The following is a 17,528-nucleotide window of genomic DNA, read 5'->3' on the forward strand; positions in this document are numbered from 1 at the left end:
GTGGAAGAGGGGGTGAGTGTAAAAAAATGAAAAGGAAATTATTTCAATATTTGCATACTCCTCTGGTTGCACCAGGGTGTGGGGCTTTTGCGTACTGAGGTAAGGTGCTGTGATGTTTGCAGGAAGCTTTATACAACACCTTGCCAACCCTCCCACCAGCTTTGATCTGCCTGCATTAAATAAAGAGGAAATTAAACAAATGTATTTTATTAGCATGTTAGTGGAAAAGAGTGAAAAAATAGAACCAAGAAGGAATGCAACATAAGAGCAGATTAAACTATAGCTTTCAAATAATGGTTGGGCAAGAACAGTGGGCAATCCTTTAGTGCAGGAGCCAATGTGAGACTTCAAATGGGGAGAACATAAAAGGAACTACTGCTTTTTACTGCCAAAAATAATGCTTTATATTTTTACTTTACAATAGTGCAGGAGAAGTGAGATATTCTGATCTCTGGCAGGTAGATGTAGTAGAAGAACTTTTGACTGAGCTGAGTAACAACCCCCATAGCAGGAATGTTGGTATTGGGTGAACAACCCCTTTAATATGTTGCTTTCAAAGCTAATTCACTATCACAAACAGTCTTGCGCACTCAAAAAAAATTTTTTTGATCCTAATACATATTGATTCTCATGCATTTGCTGTTATGTAATATCAATTTATAGTGGATATTTGTTGTAATACATTGTGATTTCATTTCAGTTCTTCTGCCGATTTTGATGCAGAAGCTGGAGTCATTCCCCTTTATGAGAGTAAGTAGATGTATATAGAGAAAATTTACCTTCATCTTAATAATAAGTAAATATATACAAATGAGAGCAAATTATACTTTTAGGTAGTGTCGCTTAGTATATACTTGCACTGATTATACTTTGATAGAGGGACATATGATTGTATGGATAATATTAACATGTTTATGTAATATTTTTTCAGAAAATCCATTTCCTGCATGCTCCATTGCAAGTTACATTAGCCGGTGGTTTGTAAGTATACATTATATGTGACCAGATTCTGGCCAATGTCTTTAATAAATTATATACATATATCAGGCAAATTGTTTTGTAAGTTTTTTAGGACAACACAATGCTCACTCTAGGCTATTACAGTAGTTTTCCTGCACAATGCAAGTAAGTAATGACCCTTTGTTTCCTTCAGGAAACAAATTCTAGGCGTTTTTTGACAACTAGTTACGTGACTGATGCTGTGACACTGATCATATGCTCTCTGATTACTGATGTAACTGAAAGCAATCAGTAGCTCAGCTTGAATAGTTTACTGCAAAGACCACGTGAATAATGTCATTACATTATGCAATAGGACTGCCATTGCCCCAGAGTAGAATTTTCCAAAGGAAAAAAAAGCTTTTTACACCCTCCATACTCATTTATTTGAGCATGGTTATTCAAGTAGAATACATTGAATTTTAAACCAGAGGTGTATTTATACCAAGGCAATACAAAATGATCCAACATCCATATAACAAACCATCACCCTGGTCTACCACTATAACCTCCAATGATGCTTTGCTAATATTTTCCTGTAATAAAGGAGTGCTGTATTTGCATATAGCTAATCAGACCCCCTGCCTTCTGTGTTAATGTTCTAGAACAGAGCACTACATTGATAGATTGGGAGAGTTCAGGTGTGGTGCATACCCCCACACCAGTTAGTCAACCGGTATGTTAGTTGTGGGAAAAAAATGGAGCACCCAGGGGAAACCTATACAAACGTTTACCCCACCTATATAGTAACCTACAGGGAAATCGGCACAGAACTTCAGAGCTAGTGTGCTGCCCAAACTCCTGACAAAAACAATTTAATTTCCTATAGTCCTCCTAGCATCGCAATGTTACTGCTTATATAACATAGTTAAATAATAGGTTAGATTTAAAAAAGACATAAGTCTATCAAGTTTATATCCCAGATATAAAACCCTATAAGACATAGTTGGTCCAGAGGAAGGCAAAAAAAACCTGGTACAACTTGCTTCAAGAGGGGGAAAAAAATTCCTTCCTGTTTCCTTGAGGCAATCGGATGTTCCCTGGATCAACAGTCCCTGTTATTTTTCCTTTAAAGCCTTAATCCCCAGTTATATTTTGTGCTTCTAGAAAAACATCCAGCTTTTTCTTAAAGCAATCTATAGTAGTTGCTGAAACTACTTCCTGAGGGAGCTGATTCCACAGACCTTGCAGTGAAGAATCCCTTCCTTATCCGGAGCTTAAACTTCTTTTCCTCCAGACGCAAAGAGTGCCCTCTTGTTCTTTGTAATGATCTCAAAGTGAATAATGGGGAAGAGAGTTCTCTATATGGAGCATTTATATATTTATACAGGATGATCATATCCCCCTTATATGTCTCTTCTCAAGGGAGAATAGATTCAGTTCAGCTAATCTCCCCTCATAGCTCCTCCATTCCTTTTTATTAGTTTAGTTACCCTTCTCTGTACTCTCTCCAAGTCAACAATGTCCTTTTTGTGAACTGGTGCCCAAAACTGGACTGCATATTCCAGATGTGGTCTGACCAATGCTTTGTAGAGGGGCAGGATAATGTCTCCATCTCTGCAGTCTATTCCTCTTTTAATACAAGAAAGTACTTTACTAGATTTAGATATTGCAGCTTGGCATTGCATGCTGTTGTTAAGTCTATGATCTACCTTTCATTTTGAAGTTTTGCACATTTTATCTACTTCTTACATATTTTGTTATATTCTTTATACCTTTCAAATGATAAAGGTGATCCCTAATTTTTATATGTTTGGAATGCCCTTTTCTTGTTCCTTATGGCTTTTTTAACATTAGCTGTGAGCCACATAAGTTTTAATTTTAGCCTCCTAAACTTACCCATTAGGTTTTACAATTAAATTACCCATTGGAATACATTTTTCAGTTTTCTTTTGTAGAACAGACTTGAAACATTCCCATTTTTGTTCTGTATCCTTTGAGGACAATATTGTCTCCCAGTCCAAGTCACAGAGAGCCGCCCTTAATAATGGAAAATTAGCTCTCTGAAAATTAAATGTTTTTATCTTTCCTGTTTTTGCTTCCAGTTTACAGCTTACATTTAATGAAATCATATTATGGACACTGCTACCCAGATTCTCTTTTATTTGCACATGTGTTATAAGCTTTGCATTGTTAGAAAGAACTAGGTCCAGCAGAGTATCATTTCTAGTTGGGGGTTCTATAAACTGTACCATAAAATTATCTTGTATTAAATTCACAAATTTCCTCCCTTTTGCTGTCCCTGTAGTGCCATTACTCTAGTCAATGTCAGGGTAGTTGAAATCTCCCACGAATAAAACACTTCCACTTTTTGCTGCTTTTTCTATCTCTGCTAGTAGTTGATTTTCTATTTCTTCCTTAGCACTGTGGGGCCTATAGCAGACTCCAATATTTAACTGTGTGTTATTCAACCCCACATTCAACTCCACCCATAATGCCTCAACCTCATCGCTTGTTCCGTCCGCAATTTCTTCTTTCATATTCACTTTTAGATCACTTCTCACATACAGACAGACACCACCACCCTTTCGTTTGACTCTGTCTTTACGATAGAGAGTATACTCAGGAATATTGACAGCCCAGTCATGCAAAGAACAAAGCCAGGATTCAGCAATACCAACTAAGTCATAATTCTCCTCACTCATTAAGGCTTCCAACTCCTCTATCTTGTTTGCTAGACTTCTAGCATTGGTGAACAGACTCTTTAAACTATTGCTGCTTTTACTATCATTGCTTGCCAAATCCTTTTGTTTTTTAGTTCAATTAGTACTGCACAATCCAATGTTTGTTTGTAACATGGGAAGCTCCTTACAATTATCCATAATTCTCCCCCCAACTATCCCCAATCCACCCTCCACTAGTGTCTGACCCCTGACTATCCTTTCTGCCACCTTATTTGACTGTCTCACCCCCCTCTGTCCTAGTTTAAATATCCCTCGACATTCCCCTAAATTTTTCCCCTAGCACAGCAAACCCCCTTTCATTTAGCTGAAACCATCTCTGGCATACAGGTTGTACCCCAATGAACAGTCAGCCCAGTGCTCTATGAACCCAAACCCTTCCCTTCTACACCAGGACTTAAGCCATGCGTTTAGCTGCCTAAGCTCTCTCTACCTTTCCTGTGTTGCATATGGCACAGGCAATATTCCAGAGAACATAGCCTGGGATGTCCTTTTCTTCAGCTTTAAACCTAGTTCCCTAAACTGATTTTTAAGGATCCTCCATCTTCCATCTATATTGTCATTGGTTCCAACGTGGACCAGGACAGCTGGGTCCTGTCCAGCCCCTCCCAGTAGTTTGTTAACTCCACCACATGCTGAACCCTGGCACCAGGGAGACAGCAAACCATTCGGTTGAAGGGATCCGGGCGACAAACTATTCTATCCGTTCTCCTGATGATAGAATCCCCTATGACTACCGATTGTCTTTTCCTTCCTGTGTTTCCCTCCCCACCGCTACTAGATGTGCCGCTTTCCCGGCTGTTAGGGGTAGCAGTAACATCTAGAGTTGCCACCACTGGGTCTGCCACCTGCACATCTTCACAAAACTTTGCAAACATGTTGGGGTGCTGAAACACAGGGCGGGCCTTCCTTTTCTGGGGGCCCCTAACACTCCCTCTAGTTACATTAACCCAACTCCCTACATGTTCATCCTGATTAACCTCTCCACCCCCCACATCTAAGCCAATACCTGCCTGCTCAGTGAGCAATGCGCTTCTCCACCTCTCCAATGCGAGATACCAGAAAGGCGACTTGCTCACATTTGTCACAGCGGTATTCACTTTGGAGCATTTGTGCATACATGTGACGGAGTGTGCACCGAACCAAACTTTCCACCTTGCTACCACTCATTTTCCCAGTTACAATTTTTGTTTACAAGGAGTTATAAACATTTACTTACAGTTTGTGGTTACTATAAGGATTTAACTCCTTTTGTTTTCAAACTGCTGTTTGTTTCCTGCTGTCTTTGTAGATCTTTCAAAAACCCCAGCAGGGAATTGTTGTGTTGTTAATAGTTCGGTGTTCAGATGTCCCTTAGAGTCTCAGATCATATCTATGTTGGCAACAAGCCTTTTCACATTATAACTTCATATTAAATGCCAAATTAGGGGCAGTGGTGTATTTATGCTGTAACAGGCATGAGTTAACTGATATAGGGCTTAATATCACTCATCCAAAATCTATTTAAATTGTTACAACTGCAGAAAGATCACAGTGCCCTGTTCTTTTATCAGTCAATCTCTGGGTATATTTAATACCCCCAATTTTTTCTGCTTAGTAAAGAAACTCCACAGACCTAATTCTACCATCCAAGTCCCTCGTTTCCATGTTCAGGAGATAACTAATGGTCCCTTTGCACTGATGTCACTGCTGTACAATCTGATTCTGAGAGGACTCAGCTGCTGGACAGCCAAAAGGAAGTATCTATGCCATGCAGGCCGGGGATGTGGGCACTCAAAAAAGGACTCCCAACTGTTCTAAGCACAAAAAAAGTAAAAGATTGGGGACTGGAGCATCGCAGAACTGCAGCTTTAGGTGACTACTGGGGACCACTGTAAAGTGATGGGAAGTCTAACATTTTATTTTGTCATCAGAACAGGCAGAAAGAAGAAATCTTTAGACATCTGATCTAGTTTTAACCATCTCAGGGACTTTTTTCTTTAGAGAGATATTCTTTCATTCCTTTAATTTATATGGGACAAGGAGGAATGGAAAATTTTACCAATGGTGCTCACATACTTAAAAACAGTCCAACGTGTTTTAACAATTCCCTATAGAAAACGTTTCCGCTTTGGATATACCTTAATCCTCACACCTTCAAGTTAATGTGGACTTCCGATGTTTTGATCAGCACTATAATCGTGTCTACTCTTTCTACAGCTTACTCTTCATGGTTCCTGTGGCCTGTTCATTGTTTCCACAGCGATGGTAATGCTTTTACTTTTCAATTTGTAGAAATAGAAATGCATGTGCTCCTTTTCTTTAAATTCTACTTGTTAGGATATCTGTGGTTTGAGTCACCAACCTGAAACGGTTATGTACCAAGTCAGACTTCTGATCTGCATGTTTGTTCCGAGCCAATGATTATGAAAGTATCAAAGTCATTGGATAAAGCACGATAACCACACAGCTAGCATTTTGTCAAGTTACTAATGTCAGGAAATATCAAGTCTTTGTTTACTCAAGACTTTTGTTTTGTTTTTCAGTTCTATGGCTGTGAGCAGTCTGGAACCAGAGCTTCGGGATTCTATCCATAAGCAGTATGGGGACAAAATTCAGTATGTTTACTTTAACAAAGGATTATAACCACTGGACATATAGAGAAGGATGGATCTAAACTCAAGAATCCTATTTATTCAGAACCAAGGCCAACTCCTCGTTCTGGCTGCCAAGGAAGTTTTAATTCTCTCAAGAGCTGCATATAGAAAAATATTATTCCTCCGCATGGAATAGACTTTTATAAATCCACTATTCTTTTTTTAAAGTTTCTCATTTTTCTCTATCAATATTAGACTTGTTTTCTTAAAGCAAACCTAAGCTCTATTTGTTTACTTGTTTTATATCCCCTATCAAATTGCAGTGTCATACTTGACTATCTACAAATCTGAGCACCTCCCAGCTGATCAGATCTGAACCCAACTGCCATAGGACACACTGTTGTGGAAAAGAAAGTGACATTCAAGCATATCCAGCCACTGACTGGCCATTCGGTGCAGCCCATACAGAATGAATGTGAGTAACCTTGAGCAGTTCACATGCAGTCTGTATTAAATTGTGGCAATGTGGATGGCCAATCGGCTGGCAAGGTGCTAGATGTCAAATACTGCGCAGGAACACATGTTCCTTCAACAGGTCTGAACCTAGCCTTACACATTTTTTTTTTTGTAGCAGCTTAGGTGATAGGACAGTATACTTTTTTTAGGAATGGGTGGCAGGGTGAATATGGTGTAAAATAGAGGTTAGAGTTAGCTACATGTGCTTTACAAGTTCATTCCTCATTACACTGCAGAACCAAAGATTTTCAATGGTATTTGTATATGGACATTTATAAAAAGAAAAAAAGCATTACCTCTCTATCTAGAAAACTCTTTGTACTTTAATTAAATCCTTTGCTTTTAAATTTTATTGGTGATGAAGTCATATTTTGCAACAAGATGAATGGGAGGACTATACTCCAACACAATAAAGTGACTTAATTAAATCTCTTGGTGCTTTTATCAGATCTAATATGAACTTTGTTGATCCAGTTCAGGCTCTTATTCATAAATACAAGAACTGCAGAAACTTATAAATTTAATGTTGATATATTTAAGATGTTTTTGGATGAGATAGGAAATTGTTAAAAACCCATTTTTTTTGTCCAAATTTGGGAATTTTCATTTTCAAGGTAGCTTTGTCATGGTTTTGCTTTACAATTCCTGGTTGGGTGTAAGAAAGATGAAATATTACCTCCACTTCAGATAGTTTTGGTATTTGTAAAATCTTTGTTTCCCCATAGCCCCCAGTTAATTAAGAGCAAAGCTATGGAATACGGCACTAAGACAATCAGAAACTACTTTAATAAAACTACTGAGACTCAAAGGACAAATAACGGTATACAAATTATATGTGCTGATTTATTCTGGTAAGTATGTGAAAACAAAACCGATAAAAATATAAAGGAACAGTTATGTTTGGCCCACATAAACGTCTGTGCCTTGGGACAGTTATACCCCCATTTCTCCTATGTATTTATTTTCTAAAATAATCACCTTAAACCTACATTATTATTTGGTTTCTTGTTTAACTTGTGAGTTGTATGACCAAATCCTAGCCATGCATTGCATTTTTCAAGCTCCTTATGTGCTCCTTTTTTCTATATTTAGCCCACACAAGCAAAAGGTCCCATCCCATTTACTGCAGATATTGCACATATTTCTCATTATTTTCTGAAATATATTATACTGAAATGGATTTGCTGAGTGACCTTTTACAGAGATTCCACTATCTGATACAGAGTTGGAGTGGTTCACATATTACATCCACTCAAAGAGCTTTTTTCTTCTATACACAATGTAACCCAGAAACAAAAAATGCAGTAACAAGGCCAGAGGAAACACATATTTGTGACAGTGATCATATTTAAACATATACGTTTCCATTTGCCTATAATGAATAAACACTTCATTTAAATATACCAGAAAAGCCCACTATAAATGTATATAGTTTTTTACCTTCTGGCTTCATGCTTTTTACATTAATTATTAAAACAGATCTAAATTCAATCACTTATATTTTAAATATGCTCATTCTGTATGACATACTTATAAAGTGTTAACGGCAAGGAAGAAGGGCATATTACAGTCAGACAACTATCATTATTTTTGGCAATGCTAGCTCTTAAAACCCTGTTTACTGTGAACTCTTAAAATCTTCAGGGAGGATTAATCCTCCAGATATTCCAGCTAGAACATTTGCTAAAACGTATCTTGCCTGACCCTTTGCTGATCATTGAGGTTGTACTGTTTATGCTTAGGGGTCTCATCATTAGGAATGCCAGGGGAAAATTAAAAACCCACTAAATACTGTTTCTTATTAATTGACCATCCTTATATTTATGTTTCTATATAATAATTAGCTTGAAAACAAATCTATCTTAATATTAACCTTCTGTGATCTCTTGCAAAGCAAGATTCAGCCATGGCAAGGAAGGGTCTGCACTTGGAGCCAGTCAAGGCTTTATTGCTCTGCTGCTTACTGAAGGGAAGACAAGCTCAATGTTCTTCTGCGCCATCATTACCCAAAACCAGGCTAGGGTGGGTTCTAGACCGGGCTATGATTCATTCCTGCAGTGGTGTGTGCAGGCAGGTCCAGGTATGACATCAGGAATGGTGTGAGCAGGGAGAAATCATAAGATTCTCTACAGCTCATCACACGTCACAGCTTTATCTTTAGGCTCTTTGTTATGCTATCTACTGCTATTGCTTCATATAATGCAGGCAGCCTAATAATGTAATTGGGAATAATTATGTTATATGTTTGGAATTGAGGTGGTGTCTGTACAAAATAGTAACATCTTTTATAAGCCAAGAACAAAATGTTCTATAGATACAGCCCTAAACTTATAAGGGTTTTATCTAAGGAGGTAGTAAAGAATTTCTTGCATGGCTTGCTCAAATATTTTTGGTTTATTTTGCATTGCTTTTTTTGTGTGTTTTCTATTAATACAAAACAAAGGGAAATGGAGTAAGGTAGAACAAAAACAAAATGTTCACAAAACACTAAAAGGTTTACAAGCTGTGAGGAAAAAACAAAAGTGAAAATATAAATACACAATATTCAGTCAACAGCTTGGGACTTCAGCTTCGGAAGATGCTACGTGCCGTAAGTAAGATACAAGACTATTGAACGAAGAAGTGAGGACCAACAAACCAGGTTTTGATTTGCCTTGCATTCATTCTGCAGTATTATCTTTTTCACAAAATTTTTCCTGTTTTCTTTTTAATTCTCAGTAGGTATATTAGGGGCAACAATAGACAATTAGAACACAAAACTTTAGGCCTAGTTTATACTATTATAGCTTCTGCACTTTATTTTATGTCCTAGTGCAGGTACAGTGAATGAACAGGAGAATAACTTCTCTGTCATATGTGTAGTCAGGTAAGAAGTAAGGGTACAGTCATCTATCTGAAGTTTGGTCCTTACTGGGTATTCTTTTTGGTTTTTATCCCTCTGCTTTTGTTGGCCTAAAGGCAATGAAAACCCCTGCTGTGTTCTCTAAAATAAATTCTGATCATGTTGCAAGTGTTCAAAAATTATGCAAGTAAACCTTAGGGGAATATGTAGATGCTACTGTAGCTCTTTCCAGATGTATCCTCTTGGTTTCATGCTAACCCTCTGGGTTCAAAACTTTGAAGCATTATCTCAGAATTAGGCCTGCTTTACTGTGGGATGTGATCAAGGTTGGACGTCCAGGTAAAGAGCTCTTCTGATCTTGGCTCTTATGCTGCAAGTGGATATTCACTCCTGTTTCTCACAATCTCTGGAACCCATGCCGGGTAAGAAGAAGCAGCAGGCTTCTAAAGCTGCCGTTACCTTTTGCAAGACCTCATCCTTGTTCTTTGATTAAGTTTTGTTTTCTGAGTCGCCATTGCTTCTCTTTTCTTCTGGAATGGCGCTACAAGTGGCTCAGGCTGTAAAGGCTTGATCTACTTCTATTTAGCAGCGATTGAGGCAAGTAAGCCTACGATTTGGAATGTAGGCTTTTCCGCCGCGATTTGGGTACCTTTTGTGGTTGAGTTGGAAGCCAGGCTCTCTACCATGGAGGATACTGGCACTGGTCAAGCCTACTTTACTGTGACTTTGGATAGACAACCCATCTCCCATGCCCATCTCACTCTTTATCACAACCTAAGCCCAACTGATTTCACCCTTGCTACTTAACCAACTACCTTACAACTCTTTGTCTCTGCATGGCTGTCCTGCCTGGTCTCTGGATAGCTGATCCCATGGGATTAACACCCACCTGTCCAAGCTTTAAATCCGCCCTTGAAAACTTTAGATGGGATTTTTTTTATTAGAGAAAACAATTGTGATGTTTCTTTATGGTGTCTCACCCTGTCTGAAATTGCCATAATCTTGCATCATATGTGACTGATTTTACTTTAAGTAAGTTTCTTGCAGCCTTTTCATTTTCCTGGGACTGCAGCCAAGTTTTACTGTTTGATGCATGGCACTACACTCATCCAAAGATCACTGATTGATACATGTGGATAATACTGGGTTGTTGGAAAACTGAAAGCCTTGAGAAAGAAAGTAATCCTAACCCAGCAGAAAAGTAAATGAAAACAGTTCCTAAACCACAGGGCAGGAACTTAATTTTCTAATGATCCTAAAGTTAATACTGTTTCTAATACCGTTCTTGGAAGCTGACTGGTATCTATTCCAGACTCCGGTCATTGCTGGAGTGCAGCATATAGCTCTTACTGTGAGAGGCACCTTAACCTATTGTGTGATTACAGCTGTGAAACTGTATAACCTATGGGGATCACATATCTATCAATGTGATCTTTCAATGCAACTAAACTGATCTAATTAAGATGATGAACCAAAGACCCTCCATCCAATCAACTTTCAGCTCTGTCAGTTTGATCAGTCATGGTTGAATTTTGTTGATCACTCCTGCTCATTTAAAAACTGTCTGCAGTAGGTTGGCAAACTGAACATAATACAGAGCAATGCAATTATCAATTTCAATAAATAATTTACATTTGTGATTGATAGACCTAATTTATGATCAACATTTACTGTTGATGTCATAGGGCGGAGCAATGTGGTTTATATTAAACATAAAATGTAAAGGTGATGTGTTTTGCCTTCAACAAAACAGGTTAAGTATTCATAAACATGCACCAAGGCTGTGCAGTACAAGAATACCAAGCCAGGAACCCATACTATAATAACTTATGTGGTATATATATATATCTTCAAACAAGCTGAGCCAGTCCTGTAAGTTCAGACAAAAAGAAGCTGTTGACTTAGCCAACTGCAATATTAATTAACTGTCCTCAGGCGATCTGGATTGTGTTATCTATGAAACCAAGGTAAATCCATTATTGTCTCAACTTGCCCTGCTGATTGTTAAAAAACAAACTCAACTAACATTTCATAAGATGACATACGAAAACAGTTACAGTTTAAACAGATCAGTCAAAACATCAAAACCACCTGCTTAATGCAGTGGAAGTCCCCCAGGTGCCACCAAAAAATGCCTTGACCAATGGACTCCAAAAGCCATCTAAATGTGTCCCGGGGTATCTGGCAGCAAGATGTTAGCAGCAGATCCTTATACTGGCCCTGATTTATCAAAGCTCCCCAAGGCTGGAGAGGATATACTTTTATCAGTGAACCTGGAATGGATCTGTTCCAGGATTGAAAACATTTGCTAACAGATTTAAGAAATCCATTCCAAGTTTGCTGGATCACCCAGCTTCACTGATGAAAGTGTATCCTCTCCAGCCCTGGAGAGCTTTAATAAATCGGGCCCACTGGCTCAGTTAGCCTGCGTTTTACCACTGTTAGTCCTGAGGCAAGCTCTTCCGCTGGTAAAGAAAGCACTGGTTCCCAGTCATCAACATCTCAAAGAAAATGTGGTTTATCAGACCACATCAAGATCTTCATTTACTCCATTATCAAGGTTTTATACTCATATCCTCACTCTAAGCAGTTTTAGTGGTAGACAGGGGTCAGCATTGGCTTTAATTTATTTGTGCATCTAATTTTTTTTTGCAAATGTCCCAACAGCTCCTCCTTTATCCCCTTCCCCAAGTTTTAGTGCCAATACTATAATAATTGACTTAATTCCTTTGAAAGGTTTTGGGAAAGGACTAATATAAATTGATTACACAGCTAGAGTTTTGAAACAAGCATTTTGTGACCTCAACCAGGGTTCCCCCAGATTTGCTAGGGGGTCCTTGACCAATGAACCATTTGTGCCTCCCAGGTCACTTAAACAGATTCCAATGATCTTCTTGGCTTTCTGTAAGGGTGGTAGTCTTTCCATTGTCCAGCAATGTAAGAGGCATTCTTTGCAATGTGCATAGTCTGAGCACTGGTTCACTTATTTATGTATTCATATATTTTTTAAATGCTTGCTTGAATTTTGTGTATCTTATGGGTATAGGGACATAAAGCAAGCTTGCTGGTCAGCAGTAAGACTACATCACATACCGTAGACAAAACAAACTGAACACCAATGTACAGTTACTTTTTGAATTACAATTGTGCAACCTTTAAATATCAAAAGGTGTGTATTATTATAGCAACTTTGCCAATCATTATGGGCATGGTACTAGTGCGCCTATAAAAATATTATTACATAAATTAAGTAGATATCTAAAAAGGCTTTTTTTATTTGGCCTAAATCGTGGACCTTTTGATGGGCCAGCAATTGTATATTTTAGCATCCTGTTTATTCTTTGGGTATACAGTGGATGTCTGGCACAACATTTTATCTGAGGTTTTCTTAACAAGGAAAGAGTTTCAGGTAGCAATGCAATGCAGGTGCTTAAAGGTGTGGATGTGTTTACTGTGATAACATCAGTGAAAAAACAAACCTTGTCCCGAGCTCATGTAATACCAGATTCATGTGTCACTATCAATTTCTCCTCCTTCTATTGTGTTTTTCTTTTGTACCTCCAGTGCCTGTTCTCAGACACAATAAATTGCCAAGCAAACATTTATAATGATGAACTATTGAAAAACATATCTGATATTATTGTTTTTACATAATGCACAACAATCTACACCTAAGTAGGATCTGTACAAATCACATTAATGGGTAATATAGGATTCTGGGAACAAACACCCAGAAACACTTTGGCTTTCTTTTCATTTATTTCTTTAATTTATATAGAACATCTACTGGACTTAACTTTTATTCAAGGGTTTTTGCATGCAACTAAGGTTTCTTTTAACTGCTAACTTCTCAATTATTACCATCATGACAATAACTTCACAGTAGCTGATTAAAGTTTTAGCCTTTCCATACTATGGTTAACATTTTGTGCTGTCGGAGATTTTCCTTCACTTTCTGGTAAAACAATTTTCAATAGGACAGTGAATAAAAAAAACATCTCCAACAGAACCCCAGACAAAATCTGAACAGAGGTCCAATACTTCACCGTTGTACCTAAAATAAGTGTTTTGGAGGTTTAGCCCTAGGTTTAGGTTTGTGATTGGCACTGGGGATTTTATAGTAAATGTGGAGTTTTTTAAACTGTCATGGGCATGTATGTTCATTTGCAGGCCTCTAATACAAGCCCTGTTACCTGGGATCCATTCGGTGGTGGAGTCTTCTACAAACGTTCTTAGAATAAATGTCCTAAAAATACAGCCTTAAGAAATGCATTACATCTGGCTTACATGAAATATTACTTACATGTTTTACAGGAGGGGAAAAGCCACAGCCAGATTTCTGCATAGCCAACATCGGGCATGGTCTGGAGCAGCAGGGAGGTTAAGTTGTCACCAAGGCATTATGGTACTGGCAGTAGTACAGTTTGATGTATAATCAAACTTTTCTTATTACCACCTGCCAGAATAAGACAAGATCTAGGTTCTCACTGTTGCCATTCCTGGACTGTTCCTGTTTTTTTTTTTCTGAAATAGTATGCATACTTAGAGTTTACCTTCTCCATCTCTGTACATTTCAAAACAAACTGCTAGAAGAGTAGAGACATAATTTCTCCATGGTTTCATCAGCTCTAGGGATATTGACTCATGAAACCTATTTATAAATGTTTTCACACAACATTCCCCCAAGGTTTGCATACTTTCCGAACTGGTTCCAAGTACAAAAATGTATAAATTCTGTGTGACATTATTTAAAAGTAGATTCCAAAGTGTCTTGTCTATCTTCACTTTGGCCTAGGGGTGTCTTGTGTGTCTATGGTGTCTCATCTAAGCACAACACAAGAGAATACAACATGCCCTTGCATCAGTAGTTATTGGGAGCAAACAATGCTCCAGTCTTAGTAGTCAGTGGAAGTAAAAAATATTAAAGTTAAGCTGCGTACACACTTGCAATAATTATCATTGTAAACGAACGACTAACGACCAATTGTCCGATAATTGTTAACAAAAAAAGTGCACAATGACGCAGACGAATGAGGATTGTTGCTGGAAACGAACAACTGTCACGGTGGATCTGATTGACCGACGATCGTTTAATATCTATTGTGTGTATGATCGATCAGTGATCGTGGATTGTTCTGCAATACACTTTCTCCTTTACATGTCACTTCCTGCATCATTCAAACGATCGTATTTAGCGTGTGTACACTATTGGATTATATTTGAACGATCGTATTGTTACATCATGTACAGAATTGTGCACGATACGATCATTCAAAATAATCGTGCATAATCATTAGTCGTTCGTTTTTTAACGATAATTATTGCAAGTGTGTACCTAGCTTTAGGGAAACAGAATGGATCGTTTTTGTTGTTATCAGTTGGAGAAAAACTGCCCTATTGTTGGGGTTAGTAAAAGGAACAATGCCTCATCACTAGTATTAATAGATGAAATGGTGCCCTATTGTTGGTGGAAGTGGGAGAAACAGTGTTGGTAATGAGATATTTCCCCATTGTTAGTATCAATAAAGGTAATAATACTCCATCATTGTCATTGGAGGGAGAATGGTGCCCCATCATTAGTTTCAGCAGGAGAAATATTGCCTCATTGGTGTCAATGAAAGGAGCAGTTCTTCATTATTGGTGTAGATGGGAGGAATAGTGCCTCTTCAGTAGGAGAAATAGTACCCCATTAAGTGGAAGGAACAGTGCCCGGAGGACTAAATGCAAGCAATTGACCCAGTGCCAGCAGTTTGGGGACCACTGGTTTAAGTGATCTTGGAAAATAAATTAGCATATATGTAATGAGCAAATATATCTGCTTCTATGTACATATCTAACCTATAAAATAGATAAAGCAACATTACCACAAATCTATAAACTGATTTACATTAATTAAATGTGCATTACATCTAAAAAAAAACATTATATATATCTTTGATTATTCTACACAGCATGAAATCATCTGGTAAACCATGTACGCATTGTCAATGTGAAATTGGTACTGTGCTGATCAAGTTTGCTAAGAAGTATATTATATTTTCAGTTAATTTTTTTCAGTTCCATAAATAAATAGATATTTATTAAAGGAATAGAGGCAAGCTGGAAACTCCCACAAAATAGTCATTTATAATCAATTTACAAAATGTGATGTGTACCTGAATTTAGCAGCCTTTTTAAGCTGAACTCCAGGCAGATATAACAGCCACAAATTATAGTAGCTCTGTATTCATTGATGGGGCATTAAATGTTTTTATGTAAGTAGCTAAATTTGACCTGGTACCAGGTTAGTACTGCAGAGTTTTGACTATCTAGCCACAGGTTGAGGGAAGAATGGGACATCACAATGCTACTTAGCCGTAGTGGGGAAAAAAGTACCCGGTCTGTTTGCTGTGAGCTTTGTACATTTTAGGACAGGAAAGGATAGATATACAAATCATTGGGCCAGTATAACAGCTCTCATATGCCATCTACTTCTATAGCTGTTTGCTTTGGGTTCAGCTTTAAACTTTGAACAGGCAAACACATATAAACAAAGCTTTTTCTCGACCTCCCTGAACCTAGTTGTTTTTCTTTTATTTGGAATCTCAGTTCCCTAAACTAATTCCTGACAATTGCTATTCAATTGTCCTCTAGTCCAATGAGTAGCCAATAAAGGACCACTGGTTTTAATATGAACCCGCAACCAATATAATAATCAGCCAATAATGCCAAACGTGTATTAATTATTACAGTAATGTGCTAAGACCATAAAACTTTTGGCAAATCCAAAACATCCAGTTAATATACTGGCAAGAAAAAGTTAGGGCATGAACAGTATACTGGCAGTATTGAAAGCTAGGTCAACAGCATTTATTCCTGACACGCCCCTTCCCAAAATTAAGCTCCATGAACAGAAGAAGCTTCAGGTGAAATTATATTTGGCAAAAATACACTGCTCATTTGCCCAAATAAATTGCACAATATTAACTGCAATACCCTGAGGTTTTGTGCTATGATTGCACTGACTATACAGGGAGAAACTGCAGTGGGCATTCTACATAGTTGGATCTCAAGTTAGTGCTGGTATATTAACTAGAGGCTGGAACCACTGATACCATGATACTGGGACAAATTGGGCCATGGTTCCTTCTGGAAAAAAAGGAGTGGTGATCTGAATTCACAATTGGAATACTTAGGGGTCCATTTCTAAAGAAGCTCTATGATCTTATATTGGCTGAATTGCAGCTCTAACCATAGAGAGATACCATAGAACAGTGGCCAGGTACTTGATTTTCACCCGGGTCGATCAGGCAACAAAAAACTAGTTTGAAATAAAGTGTATTATCTAAGCCACCTTCCAAAGATTCTAAGTTCTAAGTAAGGATTCATTAGATGCCTCCTTCCAAAGATGGCCCCATTCATATTTTGCTATGGCCCTATATGAACATTCTGATCCTTCCCCAAATCTGTCTGTTCATTGTGAGCTTAGGTGTGGAATAGAGATAGCCAATGACATGTGAAAAAAAATCAGCTTTTGCATGCAAATAGCACAGGCTTGAAATTAAACCAATCACACTCAAGTTGTAGTTGCAGAGTTTGATTTGCCTATTTTCAAGTCAGTGCAAATGTTATTCTAATTGCATACAAAAGTTGCATTGACGGCCCATATATTACTATAGTATACATATTACTATACAGATGACCAGAATACATACATCGCCACATAAAAAGAAAGGGTTTGGAAAAAAAAGACATACTATACCCTGTTTCCCCGATGATAAGACACTGTCTTATTTTTTTTGGAAGGCCAAAATATGCTCTAGGGCTTATTTTCAGGGGGTTGCCTTTTTTACCCATGAAGAAGACTACAGTACACAGTTATTGTTCATGTGCCATTCATGTCCACTTCTGATCAATCTGTGCCAATCATTGTCC

The 17,528-nt window shown here is 37.9% G+C and overlaps 1 protein-coding gene across 1 annotated transcript in view; it reads left to right on the forward strand.

Moving 5' to 3' along the window:
• SFXN2 (sideroflexin 2) overlaps window positions 1–7,200 on the forward strand; it is a 32,965-nt gene extending 25,765 nt beyond the window's left edge. Inside the window, exons 9-12 of the mRNA XM_072423891.1 lie at window positions 701–750; window positions 932–981; window positions 5,880–5,927; window positions 6,206–7,200. Coding sequence (XP_072279992.1) covers window positions 701–750; window positions 932–981; window positions 5,880–5,927; window positions 6,206–6,305 — 248 coding nt within the window. The 3' untranslated portion in view covers window positions 6,306–7,200. The remainder of the gene's footprint in view (window positions 1–700; window positions 751–931; window positions 982–5,879; window positions 5,928–6,205) is intronic.
• Window positions 7,201–17,528: the final 10,328 nt, after the last annotated feature.

This window comes from Pyxicephalus adspersus, chromosome 10, assembly GCF_032062135.1.
Source record: "Pyxicephalus adspersus chromosome 10, UCB_Pads_2.0, whole genome shotgun sequence".
Classification (NCBI taxonomy): domain Eukaryota; kingdom Metazoa; phylum Chordata; class Amphibia; order Anura; family Pyxicephalidae; genus Pyxicephalus; species Pyxicephalus adspersus.